Genomic DNA, 22023 nt, shown 5'->3' with positions numbered 1-22023 from the left:
GCACTGTACCAGTCCGTTGTGGTGAAGAGAGAGCTGAGCCAAAAGGCGAAGCTCTCGATTTACCGGTCGATCTACGTTCCTACCCTCATCTATGGTCATGAGCTTTGGGTCGTGACCGAAAGAACGAGATCCCAGATACAAGCGGCCAAAATTAGTTTTCTCCGTAGTGTGTCTGGGCTCTCCCTTAGAGATAGGGTGAGGAGCTCCGTCATCCGGGGAGGACTCAGAGTAGAGCCGCTGCTCCTCCACACCGAGAGCTGCCAGTTGAGGTGGCTTGGGCATCTGGTTAGGATGCTTCCTGGACGCCTCCCTGGTGAGGTGTTCCAAGCACGTCCCACCAGGAGGAGATATAGGGGGAGAACCTGGACACGCTGGAGGGACTATGTTTCTCGGCTGGCCTAGCAATGCCTTGGTATTCACCCAGAGGAGCTGGACCAAGTGGCTGGGGAAAGGGACATCTGGGCCTCCCTACTGAAGCTGCTACCCCTGCGACCCGACCCCGGATAAGCGGAAGACAATGGATGGATGGATATTGTAATAAATGTAAGTCCTGTTTTCCTGTTTCTACATTAATATAAAACAATTTTTGGTGTGCTCTACACCACTGCATCCAACACTTTGCATTGCACTTGGTGATGTATGGCTTGGATGCAGCTGCTTCACCATGGAAACCCATTACATGAAGCTCTCTGTGCTGTTCTTGAGCTAATCTGAAGGCCACATGAAGTTTGGAGGTGTGTAGGGATTGACTCTGCAGAAGGTTGGCAAACTCTTCGAGGAGCAGTTGGCCTACTACTTTGTGACTGAGTTGCATTCACTCCCAAACTCTTCCATTTTTTAAGATACAGCTGAAAGTTGACTGTGGACTATTTAGGAGTGAGGAAATTTCATGACTTTCATGATTTGTTGCACAGGTGGCATCCTATCACAGCTCTATGCTGGAATTCACTGATCTCCTGAGAGCGACCTATTCTTTCACAAATGTTTGTAAAAACAGTCTGCCTGCCTTGGTGCTAGATTTATACACCTGTGGCCATGGAAGTGATTGGAACACCTGATTCCAATAATTTGGATGGATGAGCAAATACTTTTGGCCATATAGTGCATGTTGACATCAGAAAATGCTCAATAACAAATTCCTGAGACTGAGAAATAGAAATTTCCTGAAAGTCTAATCAATTCCGACTAGAGCAACTGATTGCTGGAAACAGCTTTGTTTTCGTTTATATTTCAAACAACTTGACACATCAGAAACATAGCCAAAGCAGTAGTCCTTGTTTATCAATAGAATAACTAATGGGTATGAAAAGTATAAATGGATTATTTGAATAAAATGAAGACACACATTCATTCAAAGGCAGACTCAAATTTGCACAGCTATATGCCTAGTAATTTTTTGTTTATAAGCAAATCTGTTGGTCTGTGCTAAATAGAAACCCCTGCAAGAATACCCAGAGGCTGGGTCCAGAAATTTTATTACACCATATTTGCTTGTACATTACTCTCATTACATCTATATAAATATGCATCAGTGCTTTGGAAGTTGTTGATATGAGAGACTTGACCAAAAGCTGAGACTAAACCAATTTCAGCAAGCTAGTCAATCTGCTATAGATCTGCACAGTCAACATGATGGAGAACAATCTGCTGCTTTCAGGTGAGTAAAATGGGTCACTTAGGTATAATTTAAAGGGACTGCCTTTTTTATTTGCAATGTATTCTTATATACATGTGTCAAAATGTTACACCACAAATGACATTGCTGCTGTATTTTTACACAGTTGCAGTTATAACATAACTGCAACTGTACCTAATTGGATTTAATCCAATTAGGGACAGGACAAATCATGTTCTGAATAGCTAAATAAAGAAAGAAGGCTTTATGTTTATGTTTAAGTTAGGTGACGGTATATTATAAATTTCAACTCATTCTTTTTTTACAGAATTTCCTCTTGTCCACCAGCCACGATGAATCATTGTGTAGTTTAATTGATAATAATCAAAATCCAGTGTTTCTTACTCCTACAGATGAGAACAAGATTCTGGAAACCATAATGAAATGCAACAATGAAGCATCACAGGATATACATTAAATGGATATGAGAACAACTAGGAATGTTGCTGAATCAATAGTGAAAACATTTGCACATATTTGGAACTTGTCATTTCAGCCTGGCAATTTCCATCCTTACATTATTCAGTGTGAGACTATACAAATGTATTAACAAAAATAACTTGCTTTCCAACAGTCAATATGGTTTTAGACAAAACCGATCTAAATCTCAAGCACTAACTGAATTTATGAAAGAGATTACCAATTGTATAAGGACAAAATTGAAATCAATGTCAGCTGGTAAAAGGAGTTATGTTATGGGACAGCCTTGCAGAAGAGATAAAAGCTTCTAAAACTTTGCTCAATTTAAACTAAATTTTAAAAGATGTGCAATGAATAAGTACTTGGAGGAAAGTGGCTGATTTTACATTGAATTAATATATAATGTACTAACAATGTATTTTAAGTTAATATTGGAATTGCTAATGTCTGATATGAACTTTTTTCGGGTCTTTGTTTGTGTTAGTGTTGATTGTCAGTGTGAATACTTGTAGTGTTGTATTGTGTTTTGCCTAGGTGCTGAGTAGTGTGGAGTTGGGGTTGGAACCTTATAATCTTCTTTTCCATCCCTTTTTCAAATCATGTAAATGTATCTTTTTTTCTTTGGATTATAAATGTAAATACCCACTCCTAATGTATTATTGTGTTTTTGTTTCTTCTAATGCAGTCACCATTTTACTGTCTTTATCGTGTGGAACAGGTTAGTTCATCTGTTGTGTATTGCATAATTTCTGTGGCAGTTTGTGTTTAATCAGGGTTTGAATTCTTCATTCTTAGATCATCAGATCAGATTAGCTGGATCAAATGAGTCATGTTCTGGAAGAATTGAATTATTCCATTATGGTGTCTGGGGAACAGTCTGTGATGATGGTTGGGACCTAAACGATGCTGAGGTGGCCTGCAGAGAGCTAGGCTGTGGTCCTGCTTTGGGTGCTTCTATGTCTGCCTCCTTTGGTCAAGGGACTGGGCAAATCTGGCTTGATGATCTGGCCTGCTCAGGAAGTGAAACTTCTCTCGGCGTGTGTGGGCACAGTGGATTTGGGACTCACAATTGTGGACACCATCAAGATGCTGGTGTCATATGTTCAAGTAAGACTATGTTGTTTATTTCTATCAATTACTGATTATTCATATTTCATGCTGTTATTAAAGACATTGATATTGTAAACAACAAACAAACAATAATGACGTTGGATAGTTAAGAATTGAGGATATTTGACACAATTAATTAAGAAACAGTTATCTTAACCAGGGATCATTTATAAAGCATGCGCACACATATTAATTCATACATTTTGACATCATATGAGCTAATCACAGATTGCTGTAAACATTTAAATACCATGGCCAGACTCGCGCATAATGCTGCACAGTGGATGCATTGGCACTGCTTGATGACCTTGCAAAGAAGAATTAGGAGGGAGCACGTTTTAGGGATCACCAACATTTCCTTGCTTATGATGGGGCTTGTAACTTTGTGCTTTGAGACATTTGTTTCAGTGCAGTTCTGCGCAAAACACAGAGACATGGCACTGCTGTGCATGGTAAGCCTTCTTCATCTTCCTAGTTTGTTTTTGATTATTGTGTTTATCCTAGTAGAGATTACACAATATGTCTGACACTGTTACAAATATGTGACAGTATAAGATTCCTGCCTGGTTGTGCTAAAGATGGACATTCAAAACCAGCACCACGTTTCCTTGCTTCAGTACTGGCTTTTCTCAGCCGTTCTGTCTATATGCTGCCACGCAATAAGAAACACAGGAGACAAAGAAAAAGAGGAGGAGTGCAACTCACAATCAGGGCATATCTGGACTCCCTTATCAGTGATCCTGGTCTCTCTCAGGAAGTAACCACAGGATGTGGAGAGTTTCACCTGTGTTGGCCCCTGGAGTATAGCTATCGATGGCTTTGGTCAGTTCAACCAGATGCCAGCTGTCCAATTCCATGTTGCTAGCAGCCAGAAAGGATTCAGCTGTGTGGTTGCATGAAGGAGAATCTCTGCATGCTCAGTTGTGCTGCTCCTCGACTGACTTTAAACTCCACGGCGCTGTGCGTGATCCTGTTGAATGCTCTCTCAGTGAAGAGCGAAATACCCAACATTCAAAAGAGCCGTTTCGTTTGTGACTGACCCATCAAAAATACAGGTCAAAGATTGTTCAAGAGTGGGTTTTTATAAAATCTATTCACAATACACAGGCAATAATTATGACAATTATATTCATACACTGTGGTTTTGTACACCTGTGCAGAGGTCCTAGGGGGGGCCTTGGTTTTGGTTTGCAGATGGCTCTTGGGCCTCGCCACTCGTCTCTGGCCTCTGACCCTGCAGACTTTGGTGGTGCGGCTAGTGGTGCCTCCATCTCCAGGTTGGTTTATGGAGAGCAGTGGCGCCTATTGGAGCCATTGGGGGAGCTGGCTTCCTAGGAGGGCATGTTGCTCCCCAGTCCTTTACTCCCCATCCCTGGACCCCTCCCTCTGCCTACTCCATGCTGCCACACATGTAGGACCTTGGGAGCTGGAGCGTTGCTGGGGAGCAGGGAAGGTTTCCCAGCCCTGTTGTCTCAACATATTCAATTTCAATTATAACATTCTCACAAACACATACATTTGTAGGGCATGCATTGGGGGAGGGGTAAGGCATGGGGGTGGGGGGGGGCTGATTGTGTAGGCCTCACCCGTGGTGGCTCCCTCTGCCCCCTACCTTCTGTTTCTCTTGTCATTTTCAGTACGTTTGATTGCAGCTCTGATGTAGTCCAGAAGCTGAAACCTACTAAATGTCCTTTAGATATTATCCCTGCAAGGGATGTCCTATTCCTTCCTTTAACACTTGCTTGAGTTTAGGGTCGGTTCAAACAGTTGTTAAGCATGCTGTGGTCAGGGATGGGCACAAATACATCAAAATGTATTTTCAAATAAAATACAAAATACCCACCTTAAAAATGTATCAAAATAAACTACAAAATACAGCAGCCAAAAAAGGTATCACAATAAAATACTGTATTTTCAAAATACTACAGAACTTAGAACCTTTTTCTTCTATCCCTTCACTTGTACACTATCTGGAAAAACATCCGAAAGCAAGAGACTCCTTCCATAATCAGTCAACAGATATGCTGACCCCTCATGTTAGACACCCCAATATAAACCTCTGCCCTGGGAAATGTTCAGTAACTCAAGAAGCCCTTCCTTAAGTATACTTATTTACTCTATTGGTGGAATAGACTGCCCACTACGAATCAGTGACAATAACTCAAAAACAAACAATCCAAATGGATGATTTAATTAGACATTTAAACTGGTAAGTATTTTAACATTTTAAGTGATTTAACACCATCACTACCACAGTGCACTGCATTATTGCAAAAAGCAATGCATTACTGTAGCCTAATTAAATTACTTTTTTACTGCATTACTCCCAACACTGATATTGTGCAGGCTACATACAGTCAACAGTAGAACATTATTTAGGTAAAAGTAAATTAAAACGGCCAACACTAGTATGAGCCAAAACTGGCCTACTACAAGTGGCGGAGAAGGTCACCTGTGGTGCTACAGCTGCACACATATTGACAATGAGATACAAAAAAGTCCTATGTAGGCTATAGGCTAATTACATGAAACAAAAGGAAACCGTGTAACATAACAATAACTTTAAAAACATGATTCAATCCATATAATCCATATATTATCAGATGGTTTCATTCATTCCTTATTAGTCGTTCTCAGCAAGTCAGGGTGAACAGGACCTTATCTGATCTTCTTAACATTAGCACTGGCGCTCCCCAGGGGTGTGTAAGTTCACCTTTTCTGTTCACCTTATACACCAACTACTGCAATTGTAATACACCAAAAAACTATGTGTTCAAATTTTCAGATGACACAGCTATTCTCTGCTTCATTTCAGGCATATCAGACCTAATTGGTTACAGACAGCAGATTAAAACCTTTGTTCAGTGGTGCGAGGAACACTTTCTGACTCTTAATGTCCAGAAAACACAAGAACTGATCTTTGACCCTAGGGCGGTTGGAGACCACTCTCCAGTGGTCATCCATAATCAATTAATTGCCCAAGCAGATTCATATAAATATCTTGGATTAATAATTGATAATAAATTATCATGGATTGCTCAAGTTGATTATGTCTGTAACAGGGTCCAGCAGCGGCTACATTTTCTGCGCAGGCTGAGGGCCTTTGGTGTCAGTCAGAAAGTCATGCTGCTCTTTTACCATGCTGTTATAGAGAGCATCATTAGGTATGGCATTTCTGCCTGGTTTGGTAACCTGTCTGTCCAAATGAAGGCCAAACTGACCTGTCTGACCCAAAGAGCAATGAAGTTGATGGGAGTCAAACAACATCCCTCACTTCAGACCATCTTCAATGATACAATACCCAGACAGGCCCAGAAAATCATGTCAGACCCCACTCATATTCTTTATTCAGAATATCAGTTCCTTCCATCAGGTCGACGTCTTAGAGTACCTGCCTGTAGATTAAACCGCTATAAGAACTCATTTGTTCCGCTTTCCATTAAAGCAACAAATAGCATTAAGCAGTAAATTGTGGAATAGGCAACAGTATTCAACATTTAAACTGACACATGCTCTTTTATTTTTATTTATTTATTTATTTATTTTCAGTATCTCTTAAAACAGATTTTTTTTAAAGAACGGTTTTTATACATGTTTATTTATTTATTATCATCATTATTATTATTTTTTTCTCTTCTTTCAAATTTTTATTGTGAATATAATGTAACATGCTCCTTTATGTATCTATTTATTGTCTTATAATGGAATTTTTATAGTAGTGTTATGTGTGAATGCAGTGTGACACAGTTTGGACTATGTAGCAGCCAGAGTCTGTAACCCAAATCAAATTTCCCTTTGGGACAATAAAGTTAATCTATCTATCTATCTATTCTTTGAAAGTTCTGTGGTGAAATCAACAACAGTGAAACTAACACAGAGACTTAGTTAGCAACATTTGAAAGTGAAATAGCCTAGCCTTTCGAACACTGAACGTTACACTGAACAGGAACATGCTATAAAAAGAGTGATTCATGGTTGAGAATAAATGAGCTACTGAAATAAACTAGGCAAATTTGGTTGCTCACCTTGCTTTGAAACAACTTCCTTGACTGGTCCGAACAAAGCACCAAGCAGAAGATACCTGACTCAATCTAATATGCAGCACCATGCGTTTTGTGTTGATCGTGCAATGTGCCCATAGCAAGTGTGAAACAGTGCCAAAAGTCCCTAGTGGCTGAGAGTGGCATCACAGGGACTTGACTGCAAAGGTGCCACAGACACTATTTCATGTTTTATAGATAGTTAGATGTCATCACAGACTATGTCTCACAGAAAGTATTTTACAGTATTTTGAAAATACAAAAATACTGAACACTGAAGTATTTTGATACAAAATACGAAGGCATTTTCATACAAAATACGAAGGCATTTTCATAATCTCAATAAAATACAAATTACAAAATAGTATTTTGTATTTGAAGTACGTATTTCAAATACTTGTATTAGAAATACTGCCCATCCCTGGCTGTGGTCAGACCACTCATCAAAAAAAGCCAAGTTTCCAAGTTCTCGAAGATCTATTCTATTTTGCCAGTGAGTTTAGACAGTGATTCTGTGCAAGGATTACATCCAGTTTGCAAATTCTGCTCTCACACCTTGAGTCTGGGTGTTGAATGAACAACATTTCCCCTCACATAGTTCAGGAAGCCGTGACATGGGCCAAAACAGCTGCCGACGTTTTTTGAAATTTCTCATTACACCAGGTAACTGCCAGCTCGAAAAAGCAGAAATCCTGTTATCATAAATCCAATTATGTATGCATTTTCAACATCCTCGACCAATAAAATGGACAGACCAATAATTCTCCTCCCAGGAATCCACAATGAATCTAGCTGCAAATGTCCCACCAGTACGATGACTTTGTGCAAAGGAGAGTCCTTTGCACAAAGTAATTTTGTTGAGAAAATTTGTTCAGTTGCATTGACCAGCTGACCAGATCCATTATTTACAATTCGGAAGATATGCAAATATATAGATCCTACACACTGTTTTATAAATGAGACACCTGGTCACAAGTTTTGTGATGAAAAGGAAAAAAAAAACTATGAGAAAGTGAATAATACTTTGGTTAGTACATGTCTGTCTAAAGTAGACCCACAGCAAACATTTGAATAATATGTTCTTTACTGATTATTGGATTGTGCTGATCTACAGATTATTCAATCAGATTAGCTGGATCAAATGAGTCATGTTCTGGAAGAATTGAAATATACCACAATACTTCATGGGGAACAGTCTGTGATGATGGTTGGGACCTAAACGATGCTGAGGTGGCCTGCAGACAGCTAGGCTGTGGTCCTGCTGTGGGTGCTCCACAGAATGCCTACTTCGGACAAGGGACTGGACAAATCTGGCTTGATGATCTGGCCTGCTCAGGAAATGAAACTTCTCTTGGATTGTGTGTGCACAGGGGATTTGGGACTCACGATTGTGTACACAGTGAAGATGCTGGAGTCAAATGTTCAAGTAAGACTTTGTTGTTTATTTTTATTATTTAATTACATGATTATTTACTTTTCTTATCATTATCAAATATTTTTATATTGTAAAAGACAGTAATGACTTTGGATACTGACTAAATGAGGATTTCTGACATTTTGTCAAGAAGAAAACATCATAGTCCTGAACAGGTCCAGAGTTTTGTGATGAAAATATGAAAAAAAGAATAACACTTAAGTTACTAAATCCCTGTCTAAAGTAGATCAACGGAAAACATTTGTATAATGTGTTCTTTTTTAAAACGTATGTTTTTCCATTATGTTATTTGCGAATTTACAGAATATTCGGTCAGATTAGTTGGATCAGATAACTCATGTTCTGGAAGAATTGAAATATACCACAACGGTGTCTGGGGAACAGTCTGTGATGATGGTTGGGACTTAAATGATGCTGAGGTGGTCTGCAGAGAGCTAGGCTGTGGTCCTGCCTTGGATGCTCCACAGTCTGCATACTTTGGACAAGGGACTGGACAAATCTGGCTTGATGATCTGGTCTGCTCAGGAAGTGAAACTTCTCTCAGCATGTGTGGGCACAGTGGATTTGGGACTCACAATTGTGGACATCACGAAGATGCTGGTGTTAAATGTTCAAGTAAGATTATGTTATTTCATTTATAATTTCTGTTCATAATCAAAAACTTTGATATTGTAAAACAGACTAATGACATTGGATAGTTAAGAATTGAGGATATTTGACACAATTAAGAAGGAAAGGTAGTGTTTATGAACATGTACATAGAGTTTTGTGATGAAAAGCAATGGAACTGAGGAAAAAGTGTGAATAATACTAAAGTGTTTATCTGAAGTAGACCCATAGCAAACATTTGTACAATGTGTTCTTTATTGAATACTTGTGTTTTTCCATGATGTGTTGTGCTAATTATAGGTAATTTAATCAGAGTAGTTGGATCTGCTGAATCATGTTCTGGAAGAATTGAAATATACCACAATGGTGTCTGGGGAACAGTCTGTGATGATAGTTGGGACTTAAATGATGCTGAGGTGGCCTGCAGACAGCTAGGCTGTGGTCCTGCCTTGGATGCTCCACAGAATGCCCACTTTGGCCAAGGGACTGGACAAATCTGGCTTGATGATCTGGTCTGCTCAGGAAGTGAATATTCTCTCGGCATGTGTCAGCACAGTGGATTTGGGACTCACAATTGTGGACACCATGAAGATGCTGGCGTTAAATGTTTAAGTAAGATTGTGTTATTTTATATAATTTACTGACATAATTATTTTCTTTTCATGCCATAATCAAATACTCTGATACAGTGAAAGAGAGCAATGTCTTTGGATTGTTAAGAATCGTGGATATTTGACACAATCAAGTAGGAAACATAATGATCTTGAACATGTCCATAGAGTTTTGTGATAAAAATAAAAATAAAAACTGAGTAAAAGAGTCAATAATACTTAAGTCTGTGTCTGTCTGAAGTAGATCGATAGCAAACATTTGTAAAATGTGTTTTTATTGAACACATACACCTATGTTTTTTTCTATTATGTGTTATAATTAATACTATATATCAATAATGCCAGTATGTTCTTTATTGAATATTGAATTATGCTGATTTACAGATCATTCACTGAGATTAGTAGGATCAAATGAGTTATGTTCTGGAAGAATTGAAATATACCACAACGGTGTCTGGGGAACAGTCTGTGATGATAGTTGGGACTTAAATGATGCTGAGGTGGCCTGCAGACAGCTAGGCTGTGGTCCTGCTTTGGGTGCTCCACAGAATGCCTACTTTGGCCAAGGTACTGGACAAATCTGGCTTGATGATCTGGTCTGCTCAGGAAGTGAAAATTCTCTTGGAATGTGTGGGCACAGTGGATTTGGGACTCACAATTGTGCACACCGAGAAGATGCTGGTGTCATATGTTCAAGTAAGACTTTGTTGTTTATTTTTATTATTTATTTACATGATTATTTACTTGTCTTGCCATGAGCAAGGACTTTGATATTGTGAAATAGAGGAATGACTTTGAATAGTTAAGATTAGGAATTCAGAATATTTTACACAATCAAAAAGGAAACCCGGTGGTCTTGAACAGTGTCCTACAGTTTTGAAACTCAAAGAAAACTGAGAAAAAGAAGAACAATACTTAAGTCAGTAAGTTCCTCTCTGCAGTAGACATATATCAAACAAAGGGTCTGTAGCTGTTCTGGGGAGGAAGGAGGGGTGGGGTGGGATTATTGTATCAACTCTGTTTTAAAACAATTTGTAAAACAGCAGAAGCAATAAGGAGGGTGGTACACCCCCCCATACACACAGAATAATTGAATCAATACAGGTTTGAAAGGTTGCATACAAAAGGTAATTAACACAGAGTTGAAAGGTAGCAGATATATGATACAATAAATCACATTGACTCTAGCTAACTTTCTTTGGATAACCTAAAAGAACAGGTGGAATAAAATGTTCCATTGTATAATGTGATTTTTAATTGAATACCACTGTTTTTTATTTATTATGTGTTGTGGTAATTTACAGATTATTCAATCAGAGTAATTGGATCAGATGAGTCATGTTCTGGAAGAATTGAAATATACCACAATGGTGTCTGGGGAACAGTCTGTGATGATGCTTGGGACCTAAACGATGCTGAGGTGGCCTGCAGACAGCTAGGCTGTGGTCCTGCTTTGGGTGCTCCACGGTATGCCTACTTTGGCCAAGGTACTGGACAAATCTGGCTTGATGATCTGGCCTGCTCAGGAAATGAATCTACACTCAGCATTTGTGGGCATGGAGGATTTGGGATTCACAACTGTGGACACCACGAAGATGCTGGTGTCATATGTTCAAGTAAGATTGCGGATGCATGATAGTAATCCACTAGGATAACTGTGTTTTCTCTACTGATATTGTTGAAAGAACAAGGAGTTTAGGCACAAACAAGTCTTAAGGATCTGCTTATAAAAACAGTGCTTTACAAAGCAGGTTTATGGTTCTTAAAAGAAAATAGTTGTAAAGTGGAAAGAAAGTGACAAGTTTTTGTGTGTGTGTACAACTTGCATAAAGTGAGATCTAAAAACATGTAACATTAAATGCTTCACCCACCCTGAAATAATACTTAAATACGACAAATTTCTGCAATAATTGCAGCTGCAAATGTTTAGGTATCACAATACGAGCATATATTATTTATATATATATATATATATATATATATATATATATATATATATATATATATATATATATATATATATATATATATATATATATATATATATATATATGTAACCACTACTTAATTTAATTAACAATAAATTCAGTAGGAAAGTTACTTTTGTTCTAGGGTCATACAGGAGGATGATTAGCATACACGTTTTAACAACTCAGGTTTATTTTCTTTCTCCACAAAAGAATAATTACCTCAATAAAATTAAGGTATAAAACTTAAATTGTCCACCCTTAAAAATAACTCAAATTAATATTTAAAACAAATTAGGGTAGGTTTTATAACCTGTAGCTCTAAAGCTCATACCAACAAAGAAATTACAAATTTCAGTCAGTCTTTCCAATACTGACTGACGGTTCAGTCAGTCAGTTCAGTCAATGTGCACATAAATTGTCCAGTTTGAAAATGTTCATGAACAAGTAGTTGTGGAATAACCAAAAAAATAAAGGATTGGGGGCCCCCCTTTCTTTTTGTGTTCAATTCTCTTATCTGGTTTCAAAGCAAAATCTCCAGCTCCAGTAGCATCAGTCCCTCTGCGTCGTCCCAGGCTTCAGTCCGAGTCACAAAGATGGCGGCGGGACCCTCGTGCTTCTGGAACTCCACCGGCTCGTTCAGTCATCCAAACAAAAAAACCAACCGGAGAAATCTTACAACAGACTACACATCGTCCAGTTCAAGATAAACAGACTTCTTTCATATCACATCAACTCTTTTGCATAGTAGCTTCTCTATTCCTGCGGAAACGTGCTTAGTCTGCCATTTCTTTTCTCTTCCTCGCTCTTACTCTTCTTCTTGTACTGACACAGGGGAAATGTGGGTCTACTGCCCCCTACAGGACATTCTAAGAACTTCAAAACAACACATTAAACATGCAGACAGATCAGCATAGTATCAGCATAATATATATATATATATATATATATATATATATATATATATATATATATATATACCGTATTTTTCTCATAGTTTGGCCTATCCTGCGACTTACATATCAAACTCAAACGGTAATTCATCTTGACTAGCTTGAACCAAGAAGTAAACATTACCATCTATGGCCACAAAATGGCTTGTCAGGCTTGTGAAAACTATGCTGCTCCTGTATCACTGAAAATATTAAAATAGGGTGACCAGACGTACCCCATTTCCAGGGACTGTCCCTGTGTTTGATGACCTGTCCCCGGGAAAATCTGTCCCCGAAAATGTCCCCAATTTCAGTGTATCATAATCGAGTTAAGAAGTTTTGCGCTACGAGAGATATTTACCCGGTCCTGCTGCTGTCCCGATGTAGTAGAATAGCTAAGCTGAACACGCCTTCCTTGCCCTGTCGGCGGCGCATGGAATACAATAATAGTAATAGTAATATAATAATAGTAATAATCTGGGTGCGATTTGCCGGGGGGCATGGGGGGGATTTACCCCCCCTCTGCTTGTGACGTCCCCCCCTCTGGTCTGAATTAAAAAATGTATATAAATTAGGGCTGTCAGTTTTAACGCTTAAGACCACAACGCCGACATTTTTTTGTCGGGGTTAATCGCGCGTCAAAACACACACACCGTTCCCTAATGTTTTTTCCCCGCCGCGCTCTCCGGGCTGTGTTTCTTTTACCCTCGGCGCTTTCCGTAGTTTCAAGAGAGCTAGAGACTGTAGCAAAACAGACCCGCGCTCATCGTTGCACAGACTGTTCATTTCATGCGACTTTGGGCTTCTTTTATTCTAAAGGCGCTTGTAAATTTGCGTTTTGCATTACGGTGCAATAACCGGTGATAACTGCTAAAAGGAGATTACTTGGTACAGATCACCATTTTGAGCAGACACTGGTTCTGAAGATGAGCTTTTAACATGCTGATAACATTGCAGAAATCCCAACCCATAAACCGTACTTTAATGCTTAATAATTTGTTTTCTCTGTATTTGACAAACTAAGGCTGAATTACGTTGCCAAACGAAGGACCTGGAGTTACTAAACAGTTGCTAAACAGTCTCATTCAGGGTATTAAGCTCCTGCCCAGTTGCAAGCAAAGTGTAAGACTGGAATGACCTGGAGATTTAAAACCTTTTTCCAGGCTTAAACTGTATGAATATGGATACAAACAGCAAGCAAAAAATATTCAAAGAAGTTATTGTTGGTGTGAAAGCTCAGAATTAGATGTGTGTGAGAGAGAGTGAAAAAACAAACAATAAAACTTATGACTTTATTGAAATGTAAATGTTTTATTAATGCCTAATACTATGTCTATCTTTGTTTAAGAGGCAACAAAAATATATCGGCATGGTATTTATTTACAAATTTATTTACACATTGTGTAAACATCAGGGCGTCATGATTAGTCATTTAGCCATTATAATCCAGAGTTTAAAATTTGGCACTAGGATGTTTTCATTCCAATTCTCAAAAGTGCTTGAAAAATTTGCAAAATTGCATATCAAAATGCCCAAACAGGCTATTACACTTTCAGAAATAAAAGGATAAAACATACAATTAATTTGCAAATAATCTCGAGTTACCTATCGACATTATGTGATTAATCGAGGAAATGATCCCCCCCTCTGTTTTTTTTTGCAAATCGCACACTGGTAATAATCATCTTTATTGTCATTGAAACATACATCACAACAAAATTTGTTCTCTGCCTTTAACCCATCACCCTTGGGGAGCGGTGGGCTGCCATGTGCGGCACCCGGGGAGCAATCAGGGGTTAAGGGTCTTGCTCAGGGAGCCAGAGTGCCGGCGCTGGGATCGAACCGGGTACTTGCATCCTTCTCTGAGTGCAAGCGCGCTGCTCTAACCACTCGGCCACAGCCACCCCCCATGATGATTTCTCTGCATTTAACCCATCCCCATTGGGGAGCAGTGGGCTGCCACTGTAGGGCGCCCGGGGAGCAGTTGGGGGTTGAGGGTCTTGCTCAGGGACCCAGAGTGCAGGCAGTTGGGATCGAACCGGGTACTTGCATGCTTCTCAGAGCGCAAGCGCGCTGCTCTACCACTCCCCACAATGGTGTCATCATGAACTTGGGTGGCCTTCACAACTTTTGATCACTCTGGTCACAAATCCATGAACAGTTTCAAATATTAGTAACTTTGTATGCACAACCGTGTTATGCCAGAAGCTGTTTGAACATGCTTATTATTATTATTATTAATTATAATTTGGTATTATAATTTAAGTAATAAATCATTCAACTCAAAATTCCGCTATAACAAAATATAGTTCAAATGGTGGTGATGTTAGCTAGAAGCTTGTAAGGATTTATACTACTAATGCATTAGGTAATTAGCTGTTATGAACTCATTTATGCTGGAATAAATGATCTGGTCGGACTTTTAACCGACAAGGTTTATCCGGCAGGCTGTGAGAACTAGCCTCGTGAGACCATCCTGATCTCGCGAGCTTTCAAGGTTTCACTCGCAGATCAGTCTGGCTACTCTCCGTTAAAGAAAATTTGGAGCCGTTCACCAAACGAACGTCCAATCAGCGTTGGCTTTGAGGCGGGTTGAGGTGTGACGCAACGGGAAGCGCGTCAGTTCAGTCTAAAGAACATGGCGGCTTCAGCCGATGAAACTAGCGTTAGCGTGGCTATCGAGCAAGTTTTATCGGAATTACAGAGTATTTCTTTGCTGAGCTAACGAGCCTTTACCTGCAGCAGCAACGGTAGCTTGGCTTGTGGTTGTGTTTTCGTCGTCGCTCGTAACAGAGCGACGACGAATCTGATTGGTTCATTTGGCCCGTCTATCACCAACATAGGCCAATCAGCTAACCAGTATTTTCGCCCCTTCCCAAAGTTACTTCAACGGAAGGTTTCCAGATGGATATGCGGAGCAAATCTATCTGGCGGAGTCAGGTAATGTGAGAACCCCAATGTAACTGCAATTAGAGTTTAAATCCTTATTCCTTATCACCATCCAATGATATTGTCTCTGTATTAATATCAGATGTTAACTCCGAAAGGAGTGTAGCTCTGAATTCTGAATAACCAGCCAACTGTAAATTTAATTGAACACAAAACAATTTCTATTCCGCAGTTGTTGTTTTATTGAACCAAAAGCAACTCCCTGTTACAGTAATTCTCTGATCCAACAACTTTGGAAATCTTACTCATTACTAAAACTACACATGCAAAATATATGTGGAAATAAAAGAACATAACAAAAATAAACAATGGATTAAAAATGAGCGTTTAGCAAATCAAATTCCAGCTCACGGTTGTTTAACACTCACATTCAAGACGTCAGTATTTGACGTAGCAGCATTGAGAGGCAGGAACCCGCTTCAGGAAACCTAACAGCTAGGTCTAACTGGATATTTTGACAGTGGGGTAGTTCTGGACAAAATGTGGGCAAATGAAAATAGTGATACCACCTGCTATAGAAGATTGAATACTGCTTTTAAGTTAAAATGTCCATTAAGAATCTATTCTTGCAGCCATTTCTGCATGTGTTTTACTTTTTTTAATTTTGTTCCACTTAATTTTGAAAATTTTAATAATAATTGAACTATTTAAAATTTGAACATATGACATTTTAAAGATGCTAAAAGCTTAAAATTTACATTTCAAATGTAAAACGGATAGTTGGAATGGATACTTTTGCAAGACAGTTTTGAGATCTAAAACCACACTGATGATTTGTTCTTTGTGAAACACTGATCTTTTCTGTGTTTTTTTTTTGTTTTTACGTGACTGAAGATCCTCTGATCAAATTGACTGGTTCAGGTGTGTCATGTGCTGGAACAGTTGAAGTATACCACAATAACTCCTGGGGAACAGTCTGCGATAATAGCTGGGACATGAATGATGCTCAAGTGGCCTGCAGACAGTTAGGCTGTGGTGATGCAACAGCTATCAATGCACGAAATAACTTTGGTCAAGGTGCTGGACTAATCTGGGAAGTGGCATGTTTGGGAAATGAAACTTCTCTAAGTGAATGTCAGCACAATGGTTTTGGAATACGCAATTGTGGACACAATAATGATGTTCATATTTCTTGTTCAGGTGAACTTTCATTTTTTTTAATTTATGTGTTTTTAGCTTGTTTTATTGTTTAGTTTTTGCTGAGAAGCATGTGTTGTGTCTCATTAAATATTTAGGATTCCTTTATGTGTTTGACTTAGCGTTATTAGATCAATCCATGCTGTATTGACATTTTTTAAATATTGCGTACTTTATTATGTGCCTGATAGGTTACCCAGTCCGATTATTTGGGTCTTATCGATGCTCTGGACGAGTGGAAATCTATTACAATTATACATGGGGTACAGTATGTGATGACAGCTGGGACATAGACGACGCCCAGGTTGTATGCCACCAATTAGGCTGTGGTACAGCACTTGCTGCCCCTCACTCAGCCAACTTTGGACAAGGAACTGATAAAATCTGGCTTGATGATGTGTCATGTACAGGCAGCGAAAGACATCTGTCTGAGTGCTCACATAATGGATTTCAGATTCACAACTGTAATCATAATGAAGACGCAAGTGCAATCTGCTCAGGTGAGAATTTCAAATTTTGCTTAAACATGTATGTGTGACTGTGTGTGTGTGTGTGTGTGTGTGTGTGTGTGTGTGTGTGTGTGTGTGTGTGTGTGTGTGTGTGTGTGTGCGTGTGTGTGTGCTTGTGTGAGAATCATTAATCAGTGGTGGGAATCGACAAGAATCTTTGAGTTAATTAGTGCTAATTAATTATTCAATCACAATGAACTGCATTTGAATTGAAAACCACATATGAACAAAATAGACATTTTCAAAACTCTTTGCTGCTAAACCATTAAATTAATAGACATACAAGCTTAACAACACAGAAATGCAGTTACTTTTATTCTGTTTTTAGCAGGTTGGTGTCCTGTCTGAAAAGGCGGAGATGGCTGAAAATTACAACAGACGTTTCAATATTCATCTTAGTTTGGCTGAGGATGAGGAGACTAGCCAGCTTGTTAAATTTTTTGAGTAATGGCTGCCTCAGTTTCTTCAAATACCTATAGATAATGGCCACTTTAGGCTGGAGAGAGCTCATCGCATACCACTTATAAAGCTGGACCAGAAGAAGCTGCCGCAACTGCTTCTGCTACGCTTTCTGACGTTTCAGGATAAACTACTTGTGATGGAGGCAGCGGGTCACACCAGCGGGCATGGGGCTCTTCTTTTCAATGTTTTCAGGTCTACTCTGTTCCTAGAGTATCTAAAAGTAGAATGGGAGGCAGATCCTTTAGCTATCAGGCTCCTCTCCTGTGGAACCAACTTCCAGTTTTGGTCCGTGAGGCAGACACCCTGTCTACTTTTAGGATTAGGCTTGAAACTTTCCTTTTTGATAAAGCTTATAGTTAGAATATTTTAGGTAATCCCGAGCTATCTCTGTGGTTATGATGCTAAAGGCTTTGGCTACTGGCGGACATTAGGGTCTATTTTTCTCACTCTGCTGAGTTTTCCAATTTGCGTTGTTTGTTGTTATTTCAATTTTTAACGTTTTGTTCTCTCATTCTTTTTTCCTTTTATAGTAGGTAGACCTAGTCTGGTGTTCTGTTAGCTGTGACATCATCCAGGGTAGGCAGATCACCTACCATTACTCTCTAACATAGAAAGGATTGCTGGATCAATGTGTGCTGTTTTTTTTATGTGTCTTCTCAAACCCCCAGTCGGTCGAGGCAGATGATCATTCACACTGAGCCTGGTTCTGCTGGAGGTTTTCCATCCCGTTAAAGGGGAGTTTTCTTTTCCGCTGTCGCTTGATTCATGCTCAATATGAGGGATTGCAGCAAAGCCATTGACAATGCAGATGACTGTCCACTGTGGCTCTACACTGTTTCATGAGGAGTTTGTCAAGACTCAATGCAATCTGCTGGGTTTCCTTAGATGGGAAACATTTTGACCAATCTGTCTGTATGATTTAATTGAATGATGACATGACGTGTTGTAAATTAGCACTATATAAATTGAACTGAATTGAAGATAAACCAGAAATAAACATGGTTGAAAGCAGAAGCATGAGAATTAAGTAATCAAAATTAACGTGTTAAACTCCTGGTCCATTACATTACTTTATGCTCAGCATAAACTTTGTCCTTTTGTGAATTTCTGACTTTCATATCCATCCAAGTGAATGCAGATTATTATTACAAATTATTTGCTATGCTATTTATCTTTTTATTATATAACTTGTCTTAAGGTAGTTACAAATTAAATGTTATATTACATTAAAAGGTGAAGATATACAAACCATACTACTGAAATACAGAGTTTATAATTTTATAATTCAAATGAAAGCCTATCAATCTTTTCTGTGTAGGTTCTTATTAATTTTTTGTTCAACATGTGACAGTTACTGCATCTGCAAGATTGACTTTTCTGGAGGCCACACGCATCATAGTATCACACCGGTACATTAAGAATTCTGTTCACATTCGCATTTTTTGACTCATTTGCATTTAACCAAAACACCTTTTTTTGCAGTTTGGCTGACAATTCTGTTTTATTGTGGGTAGCAATATCGTGAGCACAGAGATAAGAGGCATGTGCATTTAATACTGACAGTCTTGAAAGTGCTCTCTGATCTTCAGCAACCAACTTGATCAGGTCAACGAGAGGCTGAGGCATTGAAAGGGACAGGTCATGCTCGGCTATGTACACACGTGCAAACTTTCTGGCTACATACACGGCTGGCCATAGATACAGGTGCTACGGTTGTTTTAGCTGTTTCACAGGTAAAGTGGAGACATGCTGCAGAAAACATGGAGTATTTGGTGGCATATTATGCACATAAACAGGCCTGGCATGTTAAGCTTTTTCCACCACGACCCGACAGTCTTCCCATTCTCGTCTGTTTCTCATAGCCAAGCCCATCTCCATTTATTCTTAACACCGCCATCAACTGTCGATACATCCAATATGTCGATATAAAAAGTGTGTCAATGCTAAATTAGCCTGGGCTAACGCTTTACCGTTCTTTGTGTTTTTCAAATAAAAAAGTAATAGGGAATCACGAGATCCATAGTTGGTCGCCTGCGTTTATCGGCTTAGTTACTGGAAGTGAGGGAATAAACACTGACAAATGATATGGCCACAGGTGGAAATGCCACTCATTAATTTACTGACAAGAGCAGCTATAGAAACACTTACAGAGGGACGTTGTTCTCAGATGTTCGATCCACTGAACATTCTGACCTGCTGGTTCACATTTAGGGAAAGAAAACGTTTGACCACCACTACTTTCATTTATGCCATCTGTGGTCAGTTTGAGATGCTCTTCCAAAATTTTAAATGACGGTACCGACAAACCTCAGGCTGACAGATGTCTGCTTTGCAAAGACCCACCCTACTCTCCTCCTGATTGGCTAATGTCACGGCTCCGCCAGGTTCATTAGTTGAGTGCAGCTTTAGTTTGAAACCTTGAATGAAAGGTCTAAACAGAACAGAGTGGATCTATTGTTTGCTCTCATTTTCCAATTGACAGAAATCTGTTGCAGCAACGGAGGACTTTAACCCCATGTACTACATTTGCGTAACTGCTTATTCTATTTTTAGGTGGCAACATAAAGTTAGTTGGGCCTGCTCGGTGCTCTGGAAGAGTTGAAATCTACAACAATGGAACCTGGGGAACAGTATGCAATGATGGCTGGGACATGAATGGTGCCAGAGTGGTCTGCAGACAGCTGGACTGTGGTACAGCTGTGAGTCTCCGTCAGTTTGAACAGGGAACGGGAGAAATATGGCTTGATGAGGTGGACTGTACAGGCAGCGAAAAATATTTCTCCGAGTGCTCTCACAGGGGATTTCGGATGCATAATTGTGTTCACAGTCAGGATGCTGGTGTCATTTGTTCAGGTAGGAAACACTTTCCACTGTAAAACTGCTAGCATTTTTTTTCTTAATACAGTGGTAACATGTCTAATGACTGATGTGAAAATTGCAAGAAAACTCCAAATCTGCGTTTAGCCAAAATATGGTTGGATACTTTGTGCATTTGATACATACAGATACGATATAGCACACCAGAATGAACAAAAATAAAAGAAGCATAAAAGGCACTGCACATTAGCCCCGCCCCATCCTGACTCTAGCTTACTAGACAGTTGGATAAATAGTGTTTCAAAGGATAAATAAGATCAACTAACTTACTTTATTGTTTATACAATAAGCACTGCATTGGTTTACTTATCAAGAAACAATGCAGTGTTTATGACTAATGCATACTGAAGGAACCCTTCAATCTGCTGTGTGCAACCATACAAGTAGGTAAACACATTTATGGGCAGAACTCAATTTTTATCATCATCGATGAATGCATTCAGATGTTTCATAGTAGCTTATTTGCCTGTAAAAACACCAACATCAATGTGTATTATTTTGAAACTTTTATCATTTTAAAATTACTGATAAATTTTGATTGCAGTGTCTAAGACAAAACGTGATAGAAATGTGGTTCTCTGTTCTACTGTGTTTCAACAGAACAAATTGAGCCCAAACTCACTGTGAATCCTCCTGGTAATATTACCTGGGGTCAAAGTGTCCACATCAGCTGTTCAGTCACTGAGACACAAGTAATAGGAACTTTCATCCTTAAAAAGTCTGATGATTATTTCAGTCAGGTTGTAGAAACTAGCGGCAATTCTGCAACATTCTATATCTCACACATCCGCTTTGAAGATGAAGGAATCTTCCAGTGTCAATTTAAAGTAAGGGTTTCAAATGAAGAGTACAGCAGCCGCCCGAGTGACCCTTACAGGCTAAATGGTAAGAATTTCATCTAAAATAATAAATTAATCAAATACAACAAAATTTAACTTTTTTTTTTCATTTATAGTGGTCCTTCCAAAACCAAACATTACCATGGATCCTACTGGGGAGGTTTTCTGGGGACAACTTGTTGCCATCACTTGTTCCATCTCGGGTCAACATTTAGGTGGAAGGTTCACTCTGCAGAAGACCTCTGGCTCCTTCAGTAAGACCCAGCTATCAAATACCAACTCTTCTACGTTCAGATTTCTTGAAGCCAGCAGTAATAATGTGGGAGAGTATCAGTGTTATTATGAAACACCAGTGAAATATCAGATTATAACCTCTCCTTTAAGTGCAAAAGTCACAATTTCTCTTAAAAATTTGTAAAATAACATGCACAAGAGTTTTAGAGACATATCT

General features: G+C 39.1%; 1 protein-coding gene across 1 annotated transcript; it reads left to right on the top strand.

Moving 5' to 3' along the window:
* Positions 1 to 1629: 1629 nt before the first annotated feature.
* LOC118566329 (deleted in malignant brain tumors 1 protein) lies at positions 1630 to 11536 on the top strand. Its single transcript, XM_036148044.1, has 7 exons — positions 1630 to 1657; positions 2891 to 3202; positions 8360 to 8671; positions 8984 to 9295; positions 9590 to 9901; positions 10285 to 10609; positions 11218 to 11536. The coding sequence occupies exons 1-7, from the start codon at positions 1630 to 1632 to the stop codon at positions 11534 to 11536; spliced, it is 1920 nt and encodes a 639-aa protein (XP_036003937.1).
* Positions 11537 to 22023: the final 10487 nt, after the last annotated feature.

This window comes from Fundulus heteroclitus, chromosome 16, assembly GCF_011125445.2.
Source record: "Fundulus heteroclitus isolate FHET01 chromosome 16, MU-UCD_Fhet_4.1, whole genome shotgun sequence".
NCBI lineage: Eukaryota > Metazoa > Chordata > Actinopteri > Cyprinodontiformes > Fundulidae > Fundulus > Fundulus heteroclitus.
The sequence above is the reverse complement of the archived record's forward strand: the minus strand, read 5'-3'. Positions and strand labels throughout refer to the sequence as shown.

Bases quoted from the DNA above. Each gene is read 5' to 3' on its own strand.
- LOC118566329 (XM_036148044.1), top strand. From the start codon at position 1,630: ATGATGGAGAACAATCTGCTGCTTTCAG. The intron at 3,203-8,359 runs GTAAGACTATGT...GCTGATCTACAG, and splicing joins TGCTGGTGTCATATGTTCAA to ATTATTCAATCAGATTAGCT. The intron at 10,610-11,217 runs GTTTATTTTTAT...TTATTCAATCAG, and splicing joins TGTTCAAGTAAGACTTTGTT to AGTAATTGGATCAGATGAGT.